At 45.9% G+C, this 18157-nt stretch overlaps 2 protein-coding genes across 3 annotated transcripts in view; both read right to left on the reverse strand.

The window, feature by feature from the left end:
• Window positions 1-445: 445 nt before the first annotated feature.
• LOC107092198 (prosaposin receptor GPR37-like) lies at window positions 446-9575 on the reverse strand. Its single transcript, XM_015386524.1, has 2 exons — window positions 8447-9575; window positions 446-1445 (listed from the first exon to the last, which is right to left on the reverse strand). The coding sequence occupies exons 1-2, from the start codon at window positions 9269-9271 to the stop codon at window positions 627-629; spliced, it is 1644 nt and encodes a 547-aa protein (XP_015242010.1). The 5' UTR covers window positions 9272-9575; the 3' UTR covers window positions 446-626.
• pot1 (protection of telomeres 1) overlaps window positions 2555-18157 on the reverse strand; it is a 35342-nt gene continuing 19739 nt past the window's right edge. For both annotated transcript variants that reach the window (XM_015386521.1, XM_015386523.1), the window contains exons 11-14: window positions 5822-6006; window positions 4942-5027; window positions 4574-4600; window positions 2555-2746 (exon numbers count right to left, since the gene is read on the reverse strand). In XM_015386521.1, coding sequence (XP_015242007.1) covers window positions 2586-2746; window positions 4574-4600; window positions 4942-5027; window positions 5822-6006 — 459 coding nt within the window. In that variant the 3' untranslated portion in view covers window positions 2555-2585. The remainder of the gene's footprint in view (window positions 2747-4573; window positions 4601-4941; window positions 5028-5821; window positions 6007-18157) is intronic.

Below are 18157 nucleotides of genomic sequence, written 5' to 3' on the forward strand. Positions count from 1 at the left end.
ATATCAGCACTATTGATGCAAATTCATGCTGAAGGTCGTCCATTTAAAGTCACTGCTCAGACTACCAAACATCTTTAATCCAACAATGGCCTTATTTATTCAGCAACCTGAATAAGGTAGTTTAGTGGCGCGGCTGCCATTTATTTCCTTCAGTAGAATCAACGTCACATAAGAGGCTGAAACCTGGTGGAAAATCCTAAAAAGATTCTTCCTCTTCAGAAGACAACCAGTCCCCCTGATTTCAGCCCCAGTCATTGCACTGGACAAAACATCTAGAAATAAGTAACAATTCCTTAAATTAAGTGTATTTATCCATAATTTGAGTAGGAAAAGGAGATAGTTTGCCAATGGAATGAGTATTTTTACTCTTAAAATAAGATAATTAGATAATATAAACTAGAAATAAGAGGCTACAATTGTGTTTTCTTATTTCAAATGTAAATTGTCTCATTTTATTTTCAAAATATACTTTTTATCTCCTCAATTCAAGAACAAAATCACTTTCTTTAAGAAAAAATGACTACTTATTAATCTAGATTTCATTTTTTTCCAGTGTGACATGACAGACGTCACAAGTCCATCTGCTGTCATGAAGAAGCTCCACATCTCAGAATCCAACCAGTCGGTCAGCAGTGGGTCCCCACCACCGTGTACGCCGCTGAGGTGGAGGGCTCCCCGTGGACGGTGCTGAACGGGGAGAGCTCCAGCTCAGTGGGGGTTCCTTCGTTTTCTACGTCGCCGTTACGAGGGGGGCCACACTCCTCCCAGCAGCAGCAGCAGCAGTCCAGGAAGGCCCTGGTGAATGGCTGGCACAGGCAGAACAGCAGGATGGGCGTCAGTGCAGACTTACAGAACAGCAGCAGCTGGCTGACCAGATGCAGGATGTCCAGGGTCCTCCTAGGCACGGCAGCCCCCATGTAAACAGTGACGATGTTGCAGATGTTCTCGGGGATGATGCAGAAGCCATAGAGGATGGCCAGCGCCACCACAGCACAATTCATCTGGCTCTCCAGCTGGATTTGCTTCTTGCTGCCCCTTACGCATGCTCGCTCAGCGCCTCGGATCTTCTTGGCCGTGACCAGAGAGCTGCAGATGGTGAACAGCGTCGGCAGACAGAAGTAGCAGCCGAAGTACCACCAGAGGCGTGCGCCATCGTAGGTGAGGCCCAGGACGTACAGCGTGTCTGGTAGCTCAGTGGAGATCCGGACCACGCAGCGCTCACAAGGTGCCACGTCCGGTGGGTCGCCATCCTCCGTCACCAGCTGCCGGAGCAGCAGCTCCGGCAGAGCCAGCAGCAGGGCACCCACCCAGATGACGGCCAGCTTGGCTGTAGTGGATGCCCAGTTCTCAATCATCTCATAGTACATCTTCACATTGGTGGCTGCACGGAAACGATCGATGCACAGAGCGCACAGCGTGAAGGTGGTGACCCCAAGAGACGCCACCTGGAAGGAGGACAAACAAAACGAGATCTAAAGTCCTGAAAAATTATTCATCTACCAAAGGCCAGAACAGACCTGGAACATCTTAGTCTACCAAAGACTAGAATAGACCTGGAACATCTTGGTCTACCAAAGACTAGAATAGACCTGGAACATCTTGGTCTACCAAAGACTAGAATGGACCTGGAACATTCTGATCTACCAAAGAACAGAGCAGACCTGAAACATTCTGATCTACCAAAGACTAGAGCAGACCTGGAACAGTCTGATCTACCAAATACCCAAGCAGACCTGGAACATTCTGATCTACCAAATACCAGAGCAGACCTGGAACATTCTGATCTACCAAAGACCAGAGCAGACCTGGAGCATCCTGATCTACCAAAGACTAGAGCAGACCTGGAACATCTGGATCTACCAAAGACTAGAGCAGACCTGGAACATCCGGATCTACCAAAGACCAGAGCAGACTTGGAACATTCTGATCTACCAAAGACCAGCTAGCAAAGAGCAGCTAGCGCTGACAGTTGACAGGTTCTGGCCAAGACACATTCCCCATGTTTACCTAAAGAAGAAAGCAGCATTCCTTAAATTTACCCTGACTGTCCAGGAGGAGAACGGAATCTCTTAGTCTGGGTCAAAGGTAAAGGAGGGGATGTTTTTTTTTTTTTATTAACACCAGAGCAGAAAAATGTTCTCAGTGCAAAGGTCCAACCCATTCAACTCCGATCATAGATAACATTTTAGGAAAGATTTATTTTTCAGATTATCTTCATTGTAGAGGCAGTTAACCTGTAATATATGAATGTTTTTATTTTCAGCATGTCTTCACATTCAGGTCTAGTAACCATCATGATGGAGACCAACTTACAGCATCAATAAATAAAATTTTCTATGTTGGATTTAAAGAACACCCCACTCGGGATAAGCGTGCTAGAAAATGGATGGATGGATCAGACATGGGCAATGTAGAGTCAACAAGTCATCTCCATGTCATGTATTTGTTCTACCCAGCCACTGAAGCAGGTGANATCTAACTGCTCTGAGGTGAACCTGGCTAACTTAAAGAACAGACAGAGCGTTAACCCCGCTTTAACAGAGACAGGCCCCTGATCCAGCAGAGCCTCAGCCTCAGAGTTTGACCTACATGGATGAACATCTGCTGCAGAAGAGCTTGAGAGCCTGGAAGAGTCTGTGGGGCTGGTAGGAGCTGAGCTGGACTCTGACGTGGTGAACCTGGCTCTGATCATTCTGCTTCACCTGGGACAGCGGTTCCTGTTGGACCTGATGTCTGCAGGTTCGCTCTGAAAAACAGAGAGGAGAAATGGACTGAAGACCAGACATCCATGCTTCTTTAACCAAACGGTTGCCTGGAAACAGAAAACTTCTGATGTCGTCTCGTCCGGCCTGCAGGTTTAGATCATTGTTTTAATCTTAGATAAAGATTCCATGTTTATTCCAAACATCCTGAAACTTAATGGGGAATATTTCCCTCCAAACGTCATGAGGAAGAGTCAGATAGACTTTCCGTTAAGCAGCCCCAGACCATGATACCACCACCACCGTGTTGGAGCAAAGGTTCACCTCCTGCTCCACAGCACATCTCCATGATGAACACGTAGTGGGGTCTAACATGATCATCAGCTTCTTTCTGCTCTGCAGGGGAGCTGGTTTTTGGTGGCCAGTGGTCCTAAAGAGCTTTTGAGGTTGACTGGGCCCCTCAGTAACCTCCAGCGTTTGGAGTCATGCTGCTACGTTGATCTCTCAGAGGAAGGTTCCTGCTCCTCTTCTTTGTCCACTTCTCCCATTTTAATGAATTAGCTCAGGTCTTCTGGAGCCAACTTCATGTTGACAGACAGGCTCCAGTGCAATGCTACGTTCACACCAGATGCCATTTCAGCATCAAAGAAGCTTCTGCTGCTTCATCTCTGATCCACATTAAGGTCAGACGTCCAGTAAAGTGTGTCCAGATGCGTGATCAGCGGGTAAAAAGTAGTTTGAATCTATTTTGAAGTGAGAAAGTCCTCCTGAAAACATGGTCTGTGCAGTCAGTTCATCCAGATTACCATCCGGCCTTCAAAGATTATTTCTCTGTGGGAGCCGCTCAGACCCCCACATACCGGCGCTGCGCTGTCACTGGGAATCCCCAGCAGCAGCTGCCTCAGGCCCGCTCGCCTCTACAGGGTTTTCCCCTACTGTTGGTGGCGGCTGGAAGTAGATGTTAGCGTTTTTCAGGTCTGTGCTACAAACTGCAGGCAGCAGGATAAGAAAAGTGAACATATTCTGCCGGCAGGTTTCTACATTTTAAGTTAATTTAGGCGTTAATAAACTGTTTCAGAGGAGTGATCATAGCGCTCTGCATCAGCAGTGCTGTGTCTGTCTCCCTGCCAGCTCCCAGATCAGCTTCTTTCATTGTTTGATGTGGCGCATCAGCAGCTACATTTTTCCAACTCTAGCAGCTGCTGCTTGTGAAGCGCGTCAGGCGCTGAACATCTGCGACGTGTGACGCACTCAGTTAAAAAACAATCCACTGGACTTTGTTTCCAAGTTTAAAGATGTTTTACTTCACATCCAGGAAGCTTTTTCAAATCAAAAATGAATAAGGCGCTGCTTCTTCAGGCGCCTTGATAAGCATCAACCATAAACTTTGCATGTAAAACAGCTGCTTCTGCTGCTCAAAGCGCATTCGGTGTGAACGTAGCATTAAACTGATGGTTCCACAATGAAGAAATGGTTTGATCCATTAGTGATCAGAGGTCAGAATTTATGACCATATCGATGGTTGTCTGAACAGCCAGAGAACCACGACCAGAACCGTTCTACCTATTCAAGATGGCTGCCGCTGGCATCCAGAGTAGAAATGTGCAGCTTTGTTCTCCATGTGGGATTTACATTTAGTGGTGCGTTTCTAAGATGTTTCAGCAGCAGATCTACAGCCTGGATCAATGTTTCTATGATCGTTCTAATGGCGGACATGGCCGCCAGGAACCAGCAGGTCTGTACGCCTCCTCAGCTGAGGACTGGAACGCCATCAGCGAACGGAGCAGGAAACTGTCCATGGTTGATCCTTCATCAGAGTGACAAACGGTTCTGACATAAATTTGGAGCAGACTCAGGAATGATCTTCATACCAGTTTGATGGTCCACTGCATCACCGTCTGAAACACAAAGATAAACACTGAGCTGTACAGATTCCACTCACAGGCAACAGGTTTCTATTAATCAGAGAATGGGCCTCTTTATCAGGTCATTCTGTATGAAATAAGAAGTAAATGTTCGCTAAAAAGGTTCCTTTAAACCAGAAGTTTGTCTTTTAGGGCCACCGTCCTGCACGTTTTAGAATTTTCCTCTTGTTTATTGGTGATTAACTGCAATCATCAGCTTTGCGGAAGCAGGAAAAACTTGGAGGGCTTGCTTTAGACGTTCCTCCATCACAGAAACTCCTTCCTACAAACTGCAGAACAGACAAGGTCACTACTAGCTCTGACGTCGTTCATACCCAAATATTCTGGAGGAGTGGAGAAGACCTCCAGCAGTTCTGAGTCACTCGGCTCCTCCTCCTCCTCTGAAAACGCCTCCATGACTCTGAAAGCACACGACCAAGAGGACAGCAGCATTTTAAATGAAAATGGAATTATGGAGCACCCGGTACCTTCCTCCCTCTGCATGAAGGCCAGTTATGGTGCATTTAGTTATTCTGGAGGTAAATCCAGCTGTTTAGAGCCTAATCTGCTACCCCCCCCCACTGGGTGCTCCTGCAATCCTCCTCTTCCTTATCTGAAGTCTACCCTCCCTCAACACTTTAAATAAACCTGTTTTCATAGAACCTTATGGTTTCTACCAGCTGAACTGTTGGTGACAGCGAAGCAGCTGAGAGAGTTGTTTGGTTTCTGTGTTTACATCTTTAATTTTGCTCTTTCCTGAGAACAGATCAGTGAGAACAAACACCTGGTAATGTTGATGCATTAAACCAGACCAGAGTACGGTTTATTAAAGCGGATCTTACTCAGGTGTTACAGATGGCAGCGTTTACCACTGGGCTCACAGAGAATAGCAGTTAAAGGAGCATCTCCAGGGTCTCCCCCTGCAGCATCACTCCATCCTACAGATGCTGTCTGACATGGCTGACTGCAGCTGTATCCAGGAGACCCAAAGATAATCTGAATGCACAGTGAGATCTGTTAGGAACCATCCACTCTGTCTGTGCTCCCATTTCATTTCCAATATTCTGCTAATTAGATGAACATCAGCCATAACACGTGATGGGCAGCTAATGTAAGTGTTTAACAAGCAGGCATGAATAATAGAAGATAATAACAGGCTGTTGTGGTGCTGGTAGGCCCCTTTCATCTATATACACCTGGGTTTGGCTAACGTACCTCTTGAGCTCCTGCACATCTGGACTGTCCTCCGGCAGAATCCTGATGCCTCTGCCGTACGACGTTCCCCCATGAAGATGAAAAGCGAGGTGATCCACCTCCACTGGCTGGCTGTTGGTGAGGCCCGGCTCTTTGCTGGATCCAGGGATGGCTCGCAGGTTATAGATCCTCAGAAAAGCACCAGGCTGAGGAGACAAACGGATCTATTAAACCATGGAGACGTCTTCCAAAGGAATGTTAAAGCAAAGCAGATGTCATGATCAGGAAGAAGCCGACGGATCAAAGACCGACGTATCGCAGAGACGCAACATCTCACCTCTGACTGTAATGGTCATAGAGATAATCCACCATCTGGGTGATTTTGTTCAGAGTATAAATGTTTATCATCAGGCTCAGACATGGAGAAATGGAGCAGATACATTCAGTCAGTAGAGGTTTATAGTCTGGAACAATGACCCAGTCTGACCTCTGACCTGACTCTATTCAAAGTAAGCTGAGTTTTAAAATGATCAACTTAATAATTTTTCATGACTCGACCAAAAAGTTCCTGATTGGTCAATCAGGGTTCCTTATATGTGAGCGGCAGGCATGTTTTTAAAGAGCTAATTCTACTCAAATCAAGTTAATTAGTCAATGACAGAGAAACTTAAAGAAGCTGTTGGATCAGTTGGTGGCAAATTAGATATTCAAATTCCACTTGATATAATTTCACCTTAAATGAACAATAAAAGAATCCAGAATTGTTGTCATAATAGAAAGAAGTGCAACTATATACCGCGTCCACAAGGTGGGGGTATTGCATCAGAGTTGGGTCAAAGAATTGATGGAGAATAATCCTTCAGAATAAAATCCCTGCTGTTAAAAACTGAACTGAAAACAAACTCATTCCACATCATTTTGCTCATATTTTATTCTGATATTACTGAATTACTGCCTGAAAGCACAGAGGATAGAAACTGGAATCTCCNTGGACCAGGTTCTAACCAAAGGTCTCCTTTCAGGTGAACTCTGGACCAGGTTCTTACCAAAGGTCTCATTTCAGGTGAACTCTGGACCAGGTTCTTACCAACAATCTCATTTCAGGTGAACTATGGACCAGGTTCTAACCAAAGGTCTCATTTCAGGTGAACTCTGGACCAGGTTCTAACCAAAGGTCTCATTTCAGGTGAACTATGGACTGATGTCCCACACCAGCCTTGGTGTTTTTCTCCAGCCATGCAGGTTTCCATGTTCCTGCATGTAAACATATCATCTCAGGCTCACCATCATAGCATATGAGCAACATGGCAGACAGTGCTTCCGGCAGAACTAAGGATTCACCTGAAGACCACCAGGACTCACGCAGAGTTAGCACTGATGATGTCATTAGTGCGACCCAGGTCTAATGTCTCAGGTCGCTTGCAGGGTCATTTGACCTGTCGACACATGACCAGGGACCTAATTTACAACTAAGGGCCTGATCTAACCAGGGGCCTCTGTAAGTTAACGCTAGGAGCCCTGATCTAACCAGGGGCCTTTGTAAGTTAACACTAATGGCCCTGATCTAACCAGGGACCTCTGTTAGTTTACACTAAGGGCCCTGATCCAGGGGCCTCCTTATTCCATTGGATGGCTTTCTGGATAACAGAACAGGTGGAATAAAGATGATGGGAATTCTGGATGATCCCAGATGGAACCAGTAGAATAATATGACTGGATTTTAAACTGAACTTGAATCTAACAGCAAACCTCCAAACCTTCTATCCATCTGAGTGATCGCCCATAACCCAAACTTCTGGTTCATTTGGCCTCCAGGTGTTAGCAGGTCATGTGACCTTTTCTGGACCAATAGGAGGTCAGAAGTTGTGGCAGAGGTTTGTTCTAAAGCAGAACATCCTAAAGCAACACCTCACCTGTCCTGCTGGAAGCCTGCCTTTCCAAACAGTGCAGCACATTTATTTTGAGACTGAAGCATACTGAGTAGAGCTCCTCATTGGCCCCAGTGATACAGACAGTCCCGTGGTCAAAAGGAGGTCACCATCTAATCCCAGTCTGAGAGGGGACTCCCTAATCTCTCTCCCCAGTCAGACGGAAGAACAGATTGTGACACATTCTGGAGGGTTTTTTCACAGTGGGAAGCGACACTAATCACATCGTTTCCACTCTTCTCTGACCTCATAGATCTACAGGATTACTGTGTTTCTAAAATACAGACCATCATCAAGCCATCAGATCCATGACCTTCTTTCACAGGCAGGTGGATCAGGAAGACCGGCGTGGAAAGAGTTTGATGGTTCACTTTTAAAAGTGATACCAGGAAGAACTGGAATAAACCAGAAAAACAAACAGAGATAATCATCTAGGCAGACCCAGCTAAGGGTAGTCTGTCAGAACATGACTGACTGCCTCAGTCTGTCAGAACATGACTGATTGCCTCAGTCTGTCAGTCTGCTGCAGCAGAGCTGCTGCTACAGGTGGAGGAAATTTGGGAGTAAATCTGGACTAAAATGATGGACACAGACAGCAAATCAGTTGAATGTGATTTGATCTGGAAAGTTTTCATCCCCGCTCCTGATCTTGTGCCCATCTGACCCCAAATATCAGGAACCTCTGCGTTCCCCCTGGCCCTTGATGATCATCTCTCACCTCCAGATAGGGGACGATCCTGCAGGAGAACTCTCCCAGCAGCCAGTTCCTGGTGAGCGCGTGAAAAACCACGAGCGGCAGACAGAGGAAGACTATGATGAAGTCCCAGAGCGCGAGGTTGGCCAGCAGGGAGTTGGAGATGCTCCTCATGTAGTAGTTATGGCACACTATGCACATCAGCGCCATGTTGGCCAGGATCCCCGCGCTGAAGATGACGACGGCCGCCATCAGCACCGCATAAGCCCCGCAGGACGCCGCACTGAGCGGGTAGAAGGGGTTCCTCATGTGTTTGGGTCTGGTCCGCGGGGTGACCGGGCCCAGCGGGGTGGTGTCCTCCTCCTCCTCCTCATAGCTACTGCTGTTGGACACCAAGGGGGACAGTGCGTCCTGTTCCTGCGCCATGGACACAGGCAGAGCTTTGGGTCGGTCCAGAAGCGGCTCATTCCGCCTCCTCCGGTTCGGCCTGTTCTCCGGATCATCGGTTCCACCGACGCGTTCAGCTCCCAGCGCGGGTTGTTCTCCTCCCCCAGAGCCGCCACCTTTTCTCTCCTCTGTGCGTAAATCTGAGCTTTTACGCGCAGACCTTCGGAGCTTCGCTGCCAGCGGTTCGGATGGTTCTGGGTTTACGGTACCAGGCAGCTGGACTTTGGCTAAAGTTCTTCCATTGTCCCACCAGCTGACTGTGCGCCAGCGGCTGCCCTGCGCATTCCTGTCGGCGGTGGTGGATTCATAATGAGGGCCCAAGCTGGACTTTAGGTTCCGGAGCAGCTGAGAGGCGCCGATCTGACCGCACAGCAGCAGACAGAGCAGCCGCTGATGCTGCATCTTCCTTCAGTCTAATAGGAGTTCAGGGTGACCCACAGTTCTGGATCCATCTCTGGATATCAACCAGCCCACACCAACCATCTGCGTCTGGAGGAACTAACCTGCTGCTGCTGCTTCCAGTCAGCCTGGGAGGGTGACCCACACCCAGAACCGAGACTGAAGAGCAAAGGTTGAGCTCAGGAGGAGAGGGGAGAAATGACGAGGAGGAGGAGGGAGAGAGAGAGGAGGGGCAGCCATCTGTAAATCCAACACTACTGAAGGAACCAGTGGCGGTGGGAGGAAGCCTCCAGCCAGGGGCGGATCTAGAAAAATATTTATGGGGTGGCGAGAGGGGGGCAGGAATTTTTGAGGGGTGGCAACATATGGAATTTGTTTACACCAAATTTAATCACAGTTATCACAGTTTGGTGAGAATTGTATGTACAGTAAATGTTTAATGCGAAACTGATCATATTAGAAATACATCGTACAATGTGATCTCAATTAATAGGAGATAGAAGAATGATTACACTACTTCTAGAGGGGCCTAATGACAGGAAAGGTATTAAGGTAAGACACAGGTGCTGAGTTGCAGATGTGTGAGATTGACTCAGAGAGGCAGCTTTGCAGCATTTGCACAAGAAGAAACTATAGAAAGAAAAAGTTACCCATCATAGATCTATGGACTGAGCTGTACTAAAGTGAGCAGAACTACACAGTAGAAATAAACGGGTCAAGGCACCCAAACAAGGGACCAGACATGTATGTATTGTTTACTCTAAACACATTTACCCCATTTGTTCTTCAGTAACTTGACATACAGCAGTTACGGCAACATGAAAGGGACATTTCATGCATGTAGATATGCTGTAGATAGAGCTGCTGTATCAACAAATCAACAAAAAGGCAGGTACTGTATGTTACATCAAAATCTCCACAAATCTGAAAAAAAGCAACATAAAAATACATTTTGACTCCAGTCTGAAAAAGTACAAAACATTTTGTGAGTAGGTTCATACAGGTAATTTCTGGATAGTTTCATACTATATATACAAAAAAAAAGAAACAACAACGCTGCTTCATATTAAGCAGGATTTACACCAGTATCACATTTTTAACTTTACTTTTAACACTTTTGGTTTTATTAAAGGAAATATCAGATTTTCTCAGGTGGCAAAACAAAATGTAACAGCTCTGTAAAAGCTCACCAGAGAGCAAAACATAAAGTTAACATGACTATATAACAGCTGAATGCAGCGATTTCCATGTTGCTCAGCAAAACGCTTCACTAATGTATTCAGCTCCAATGCCTTTGTGCGTTTTGATTTGCGTACAACCAAACTGATAGTCTCTTTTCTGTCATAGTTGACCGCATATCAGTCTCCGTCGCTCTCGCGTCATCTCGTGCTGCATTCACTGCAGTCCGACATTGGAAATTAGCGGTCGTAATTCTCAAATTATCCATAATTTATAAGCCTGGCCACCCCTACCGCCAACTGGGGTGGCATAGGGTGGCAAGGCATTTGCCACCCTATGCCACCCCAGTAGATTCGCCTATGCCTTCAGCCCTTGGCTCCAACAACCAAACCAACTGATGATTTTCTGCAAAAAATTAACATTTATCTGATTGAAACTGAACCGACTGCTGCTCTAGAAAAAGGACATTTAGAAACGGGATGAGCTACATGGAGCTGATCCACCCGGAAAACCATTCCTTGTATTTTGTCGTTAAATAATTTCATATAAATCAAAACTTTTCCCAGCTGCTCTTTCCCTTCCTGCCTTGGTTCCTTCTACCTGGAGCTGATGTGGCGGTGCAGCAGCCAGCTGTTCAGAGCTTATCTCTAACTGGACCTGCTGGACATTCTCAGCAGCTGTAGGTACCAGATCTGATCAGGGCCCCACCCCTTCTTGTGACGTCGTCATATGGCAACTCCAGCTGGACAAACTGTATTGCACCCATGCCTTAAGGAATCTCTTCTGGTGTCTTAACATATTATATCCTATATTTGCTATTATTTTCCATTTGATTGGCGATCTAAAGTAGCCGACAGTAGAAAACAATCATTGTCAGCCTTGAAGGAAAGTTCTGCCTTCTAGACGCTGATTTATACTTCGAAACTTTGCTGCACCTCTCCCAAATTGTAGGTGACCGCAGACAGCAGGCCTCTGATTGGTCAAATCTACATCTGCTTGCTGACTTGTTTTGTTTGTCTGACCGCATTGCAGAAAAGGACTGGTGAAGGTGGACCAGCTAGCAGAGCGAGGTGCTTTAGAACGCTGGGACCCTTTTTCCACCTGGATCCCTGCTGTTTTTGGCCCTCATGGCCCACCATTGTCGCACAAACTCTCCCCCACTTCCTCACCGCCTCTACTCCCACAGCTAGTTCCTGATTGGCCCTGGTGTTGTGGCGTGGAATAACATAGCACAGACCACGCTTCAATAGTGGGCATAAATCAAAAATGTCTGCGACACACTGCTGAGGGAGGATAATCAGGCCTTAGGACCAGTGTTGGCAACTTAGCGACTTTGTCGCTATATTTATCGACTTTTCAGACCCCTCCAGCAACTCTTTTTCAAAAAAGTGACTAGTGACAAAACTAGTGACTTTTCCGGTGTCTGCCGTGGGGCGCCTCACCCGTCCCAACCCCCTTCTCCCACTTCCGCAGGAGTCCCTCTCAGCTCTGCAGTCAGAGCCACAGCATGTTTACCCTCAGCGTCCACACTGCAAATGAACCACACGGATGTGCAGGGATTGACGGCGCAGGTTGATCACGCTGGAGTCAGCTCCCTCAGTGGCTGAACCTGCCATATCTTTCTGTGAGCAGGCAAGCACAGCCTGTGTGTGTGGAGGGAAATCTTATTAGTTTAAAAAAATATTACAATAATTACCATTATGTGCTCACATTGTCGTTGATTCTTTGTAGTCTTTTTTTGTTCCATTTAGATTTTTAATGTTAATGTAAAAATTTTTTGGGTTCAAACTGTTCATGTTTTACTATGATTTTTAAGCTCCTTAGTGGACCACAAGGGAAAAAAGAAAAAGCAAAAAANGAATGTTTGAGTTTTGGTCACACTAAAGGGTTTTTTAATAAAGGTGGAAAGAAACTAAGTGCACCCTTCCTCTTTCACTGGATATAGATGAAAATCTGGAGTATTTTATTATAATAAAATATTTTCCAGAAGAAAAAACTATCAGAAATGAAAAGAGAAGCGAATGCTTCCTGTGATCTGGTTCTCCTTGGATACTTCAGCACCGGTCTTAAAAAATTATTTTATGAAGAGAACAGGTGGAGAAACATTTAGCAACTAGAGGGAGCTAACCTTGTAGCTTCCATCCAGCCTATAGATTATAGATCTGTCTAATCTGGGATCTGACCATACAGCAGATTAACTCCAAAATACATCAACTGCAGATCCCAGATGACTGGAGAAGGAGGAGTCCTGGATGAGGTGCACAAGCAGGAGAGGAGAAGGAGGAATCTGACAACATTTCTTCCAAATATCCAAATGAGCTAAATGGGATGAACCACAGGCTAACAGCGACCTCTTCAGACCAGCAGGAATACAGGACAGAGTTTAACTGAGACACATCAGCGCTGGAATGCAGGATGTAACATGAGCGGAAGATGGGAAGAAAAGGGGCTTCAGGTTCAAAGACTTATTCTGACTCAAAAATTTCCAGATGCGAAAGCATGAATCCAGTTGTTTCCTCTGATGACCTCCAATAAAGATGCAGATGACTGTACAGAAACCATCTTTCCTGCTGGAACCACCGTATGATGAAATATCCAGTTCAGAAACACAGTTAGCTAAGCAGACACGTACGCTAAACCCTCGTCTTGAGTCTGTGATCGGAAGGTCGTTCTTAGTCAGAATTCATACTGTGACATGGAGCAGAGGGAAAACCATGCTCTGCAAAGGTTTCCATGTAAATATCTACTAAAGGTCACCTGAAGGGCTGCAAAACAGAACCCATTAAACTGCTGACTGGACTAGTTAGCACCTGAAGCATGGCATTAGTAGCATTATTCACTGGAACTAAGAAAACCGGAACTTTCCTTTTAATCGAAAGGAAATGACTTACTGGCAGAGAAAAAAAGGCAGCGTTTGGAGTGGTCACTGATGACTGCACAAAGCAAAATGGGCTTATTATAAGCAACATTAGTCCAAGTGCACTAAAGGCCGTGAGTCAAACACTGTTCCACAGTTCAGGGAGAGCAGCATCTAATGCGCCTCACGCTTTGGGCCAGCCATTTTTAAAAGAAGAGTGGCGCCCATGGCGTTCTCTGGAATGACTTGTTTTGTATAAAAAGTCGACAGTGGGCTCCCAGCTGCGCTGGCCTGTCTCAGGGTGTTTGTGCTGCCTGGCTGCTCAGGAAAGCAGCTTCCTCTGAATCTCAAAGACCGCTCTGGGCAGAGCAGAGGCTCAATAAGCAGCCAAAAAGCTTGTGGCCTGACTCAGAAGAAACCGTTTTTTTCATAGTGCCATTTTATGGCACAGCAGGAAATGGGCTTTAAAAGCTGCAGCGACACAACGTGGCTTTGCAGCCCTGCTTGGTGCAGCAGTGTGGAGGTTCCAGCAGGAGAGATCAAGGTCTCCTGGGAGGAGCAGCAGGTCCATTGGTCAGTGCTTTGGTGGATGTTAAAACATTGGTCCTCATTTCCTCTCAGTAAACTTTTCTTTATGGTAAATTATTTTCTAAATGAGCTTCATATTCCAGCTGATGATTCATCAAGACTGATTCAGGTTTTCCTTCATTTTATTCCATAAAGGAAAGTTAAAACATTAAACCTGCACTAATCAGGCGTATTGAGGTTTTAGGATTTAGTTTGACCCAGCATTGCATCCTCTTTCCAATGTAAACATTTAATTTAGGAACAGTCTCTGCCACCGGAACATGGCTGCCATAGGGCGGGACTTATCAGCCTCCACTGGACGTCAGCTGATGCGTTATAATAGACTAATGGAATGGAGGCGGCAGCGCTGCTCCTTCTCAGCTCATCCCACATGTTCTTCTCCATGTTTCCCGTCTGTCAAGCTGACTGGTTCAATCTAGAGCAGAGCGGCTCCTTCAACAGGGAGGTCGGCTGACGTTTATCCAAAATAAATAAAACCATTTATCTAAATTAAAAAAAATAAATTTAACCAATGACAGCAGGAAGTAGTGTCCAAATAAGGACTTGACTGTTTTATTTTTCTATTTGAAGCCTAAAAGTGGAAGAATAAAGAGCAAGGATGGGATCTTGATGTGGTTGGGGTCCTACTGCAGGTGGCAGACCAGGACGCTGCATCATCAAACACCTTTCTGAAATGTTGCTATAGAAACGCTTGTCAAACCCTAAATAAAGCAGGCTAAAGAATCAAACCTGATAAGTTCATTAATTAAGTTATCTCAAACGAGGCAGTGAAACGGTTAAAAGCTGATGACATGAAGAAAAGCTTCACCAGATCAAGCAGGCCTGCGGGTTAGAGGAAGCAGTGTTTTCATTTGTTGGGGACCGATGCATCAGAGCAGACTATGAATCAGGACCACCTTGACTAAAGTTGGAGATAAATAAACCAGGAGAAGAGTTTATCCTGCGATGCATCACTCTAAGCTAACTACTGCAGCCTCCCCAGTTATCTGCTAATCACCATCGACCACATCAGTAGACGCTGGTGGCCTCTAACCATCATGGTTTCTCATTGGCCGTTCACTGACTGATAACCTGAACCCAGAGTCTGACTGTTGCTAACATACTGACTGCAACACTTCCAACTACGTGCCTGAGGCTGACCTGCCAGCAAGTAGACCGACAGGAAGCAGTGGACCCAATCAGCTGATAAACCCAGCAGCTGAGCTCATGGTTTAGCTGGAAAAGCACCTTTATTTTCAGCCACATTCCCCATTTCTGACTGAAGCTTCCTTATCACATTACAGTTTAGAGATGGTCCCCCTATCTGTTTCCTGCACAGAACACTCTGATCTCCCAGTGCCGATCCAATCTCAGCTCCATCAATAGAAATCATTCCCCACCAGCTCCAATGATGGCTGATAAAGTCACATCTGATGAGACCAATGATTTAATTGGCTTTCTACTGGGCCGATTCTTCCAAGCTAAACAGATAAAAGAGTCCAAACTTCTGGATTATAATTTGTTCCCCTTCATGGCATCGCCTTCTGGATAAAAAGCTTAAGTTAGGAAATGAGCTGAAAGCATCCGCAGCTTAACAGACCTCAGCTGGTATGAAGCATCATCAATCAAAGAACTGCTTTGAAAACGTCTTTTGCGGGGCGTGCTTTGGTGTCGCAGTGGTTAGCACATACGACCCATGTACGGAGGCCTTAGTCCTTGACGCAGCAAACCCATGTTTGAATAAGACCTATGGTTCTTGTGTTCATGCTGACAGATCACTGAACAGGTGAACCTGATAACAGCTGAAAGAATGTTTGACAGGGCCTGATCCCCCTGAGAATGCATGTCAACCTTCAGTCCCAAATATTTCTTATTTTACTCTANAAAAAAAAAAAAAAAAAAACAGTTGAAAAAAAATTATGCAAATAGGGCAATGACGTCATTCAGTGACTTATAGCCCAGCCAGTAGCTACTTTCCTTACTGAGGAGTTGGCTACACTGCTTAAGACAGACTGAGCTCTGCTATTTAACAAGGAGACAAAAAGAGTCTCAACTTATTTTTATTCTTTTTATTAAGATCTGGGGGCAGAGGAAGACAAATGGAAGTTAATGGAGATTTTAGACAAAACAAATTTTCTACTTGTAGAAAATGAACGGTTGTTGACACAAAGTTAAAAGTAGTGTAGCTAAATATGGCTAACTGACCGAGCTAAAAGAGGCTAACCTGTTAGCACAGCTAGCCACAGTGCTACTCAGCTCTTTATATCAAGGTCTAACAGTTACTTTGTTCACCAGAAACAGATTTATTTCAGTTTCGTTATCAATAAGGTAAAGCCTCATCAGTTATTAGACACGCCAACACTACAGATGCTACCAACTTAGGACACGGACGCTGCCTTGTTATTGTTGTCTGGGCAACCACAATGTTTTACATCATGTAGCAACGCTCAGCCAATCATGTAGCGTAACTTCACTGGCATGAAGCAGATCTGGTTCCTACAGCAGATCTCTGCTGGTTCTTCGTTCAACATGTCTGCCACGCCAACATCCTCCACCTGAGCCGTGGATCTCTGCAGTTCCTCCCCTGCTTCTCTGACCAATGCTCTACTCCTGTCGGTCTGGGTGGACACCAGTGGTCCATCATCTCTCCACACTCAGAGGTGGAGCAGAGCTTCCTCTGTGATGATGACATCATGACCGCCCATAAAACACCGCATTCAGACAGCTTATTCATGCATGCTTTTATTTTGACAGTCTTAAATAGGAGGTGTGACACAGGAAAGAACTTGAAGTGGATCAGAACACAGGTTCACCAGGCAGCTTGAATCATTCAGACGGATGTTTGATGACGGCGGTGTTGCAGATCTGGTAACAGGTCCGGTTCTCCTCGTCTCCCTCAGGGCGGTACGCCAGGAGACACAGGTCCAGCCACGGCCGACGTCCTGGAAACGGGTCCAACAGAACACCCGGACCATCAGACAGCCGCTGGAAGCAGGAGAGGCAGAGCAAAGCTGCTGCTGACCTACCTCTGCTGCCCTCTGCTGGACAGAGGGCGTCCATCACCTGCTGGACACTGCTCTGAGCCTCCTGATTGGTCCACACGTCTCCTGCTGCCACGCCGAAGAAAAGCTCCTGAAGGAGGAAGCAGCAAAGCTGAAGGACCCAGATGGCACCATGCACTGGTTTGACTGGTTTCAGCCTAACTGATGGTTCTCCATCAGCACTGGTTACAGTTCAGGTTTTAACCCCCAGTAGGTGGAGAAGCTCTTAGTGAAAACGGATCTTCATGCTGACAGCAGCAGTTTGAGATTAACTGTTTCTGTTTGATCAGAAACTGATTTAATAAAAAAAATTTCATGGAGAATCAAAGATAATTAGATTTTAGCTCATCAATTACTTTATAATTATATTTTCATTGATCATTGATTAAATCTCAGACACAGACTTCTGGGTTTTATCATCTATAGGCTGTGATTATCAGCAAAGGCTTGAATAGTTCACTCTGTGTCACATAGGTCTATTCGGTATTTAATCAGACCGTTGAATGATTTCAGATGTAGGTGCAGCCCACTCATTCTGTCCCTGCTTCTACAGATGAAAGATGCAGAAACATAGATTTTACACTCAGATCAGACCCCCACCACCTAACAGCGGGGCTACTGAACCAGGATCCAATCAGAATGGGACTGTTTGTGTTCAGGGGTGGGGTGACCCGACCGGGCCGCAGCCGGCCTGGTACCCCCCTGCCCTGATTCCTTCCTGAAGACAGATATCTGAGAAGTAGAAGGAACTCACCGCATGTTTCCACAGGAAGACATCCAGAGTGTCAGAGTCGTCCTGCAGCTTCAGCTTCATCAGCAACATCGGCTGCAGCAGCTGCACACCGAGGGCTACAGGAACCAGACAGCATAGAGGCTGAAGACCGGATCTAGGAACTATTCAATTCAATTCAGTTTATTTCTCTAGCGCCAAATTCACAACACATGTCATCTCAAGGCACTTTACAGTTCAATCCGATCAAACAGTCAAATTGATACAGTTTTCTATCTAAGGAAAACCAGTTGATTGCATTGACTAATTGACTCAAATACAATCCCTCACACTAAGCATGCTTGTAGCGACAGTGGAGGAAAAACACCCTTTTAACAGGAAGAAACCTCCAGCAGAACCAGGCTCAGTGTGAGCGGCCATCTGATGGAGAAGGGGGCGGAGCTTAGGGACAGGTTCGGATTCAGACCAGCTCTACATCAGGTCCAGTTAGCAGGGTTAGCTTTTGTTTACATCCA

The sequence above is a fragment of the Cyprinodon variegatus genome, unplaced genomic scaffold, assembly GCF_000732505.1.
Source record: "Cyprinodon variegatus isolate N-32 unplaced genomic scaffold, C_variegatus-1.0 Scaffold370, whole genome shotgun sequence".
NCBI classification, from domain to species: Eukaryota; Metazoa; Chordata; class Actinopteri; order Cyprinodontiformes; family Cyprinodontidae; genus Cyprinodon; species Cyprinodon variegatus.

Excerpts from the sequence above, each read along its gene's own strand:
- LOC107092198 (XM_015386524.1), bottom strand. The coding sequence starts at position 9,271 with ATGCAGCATCAGCGGCTGCTCTGTCTGCTGCTGTGCGGTCAGATCGGC. Across the intron at positions 1,446-8,446 it reads GGATCGTCCCCTATCTGGAG|GTGGCGTCTCTTGGGGTCAC; the intron begins GTGAGAGATGAT and ends TCCTCCTTCCAG.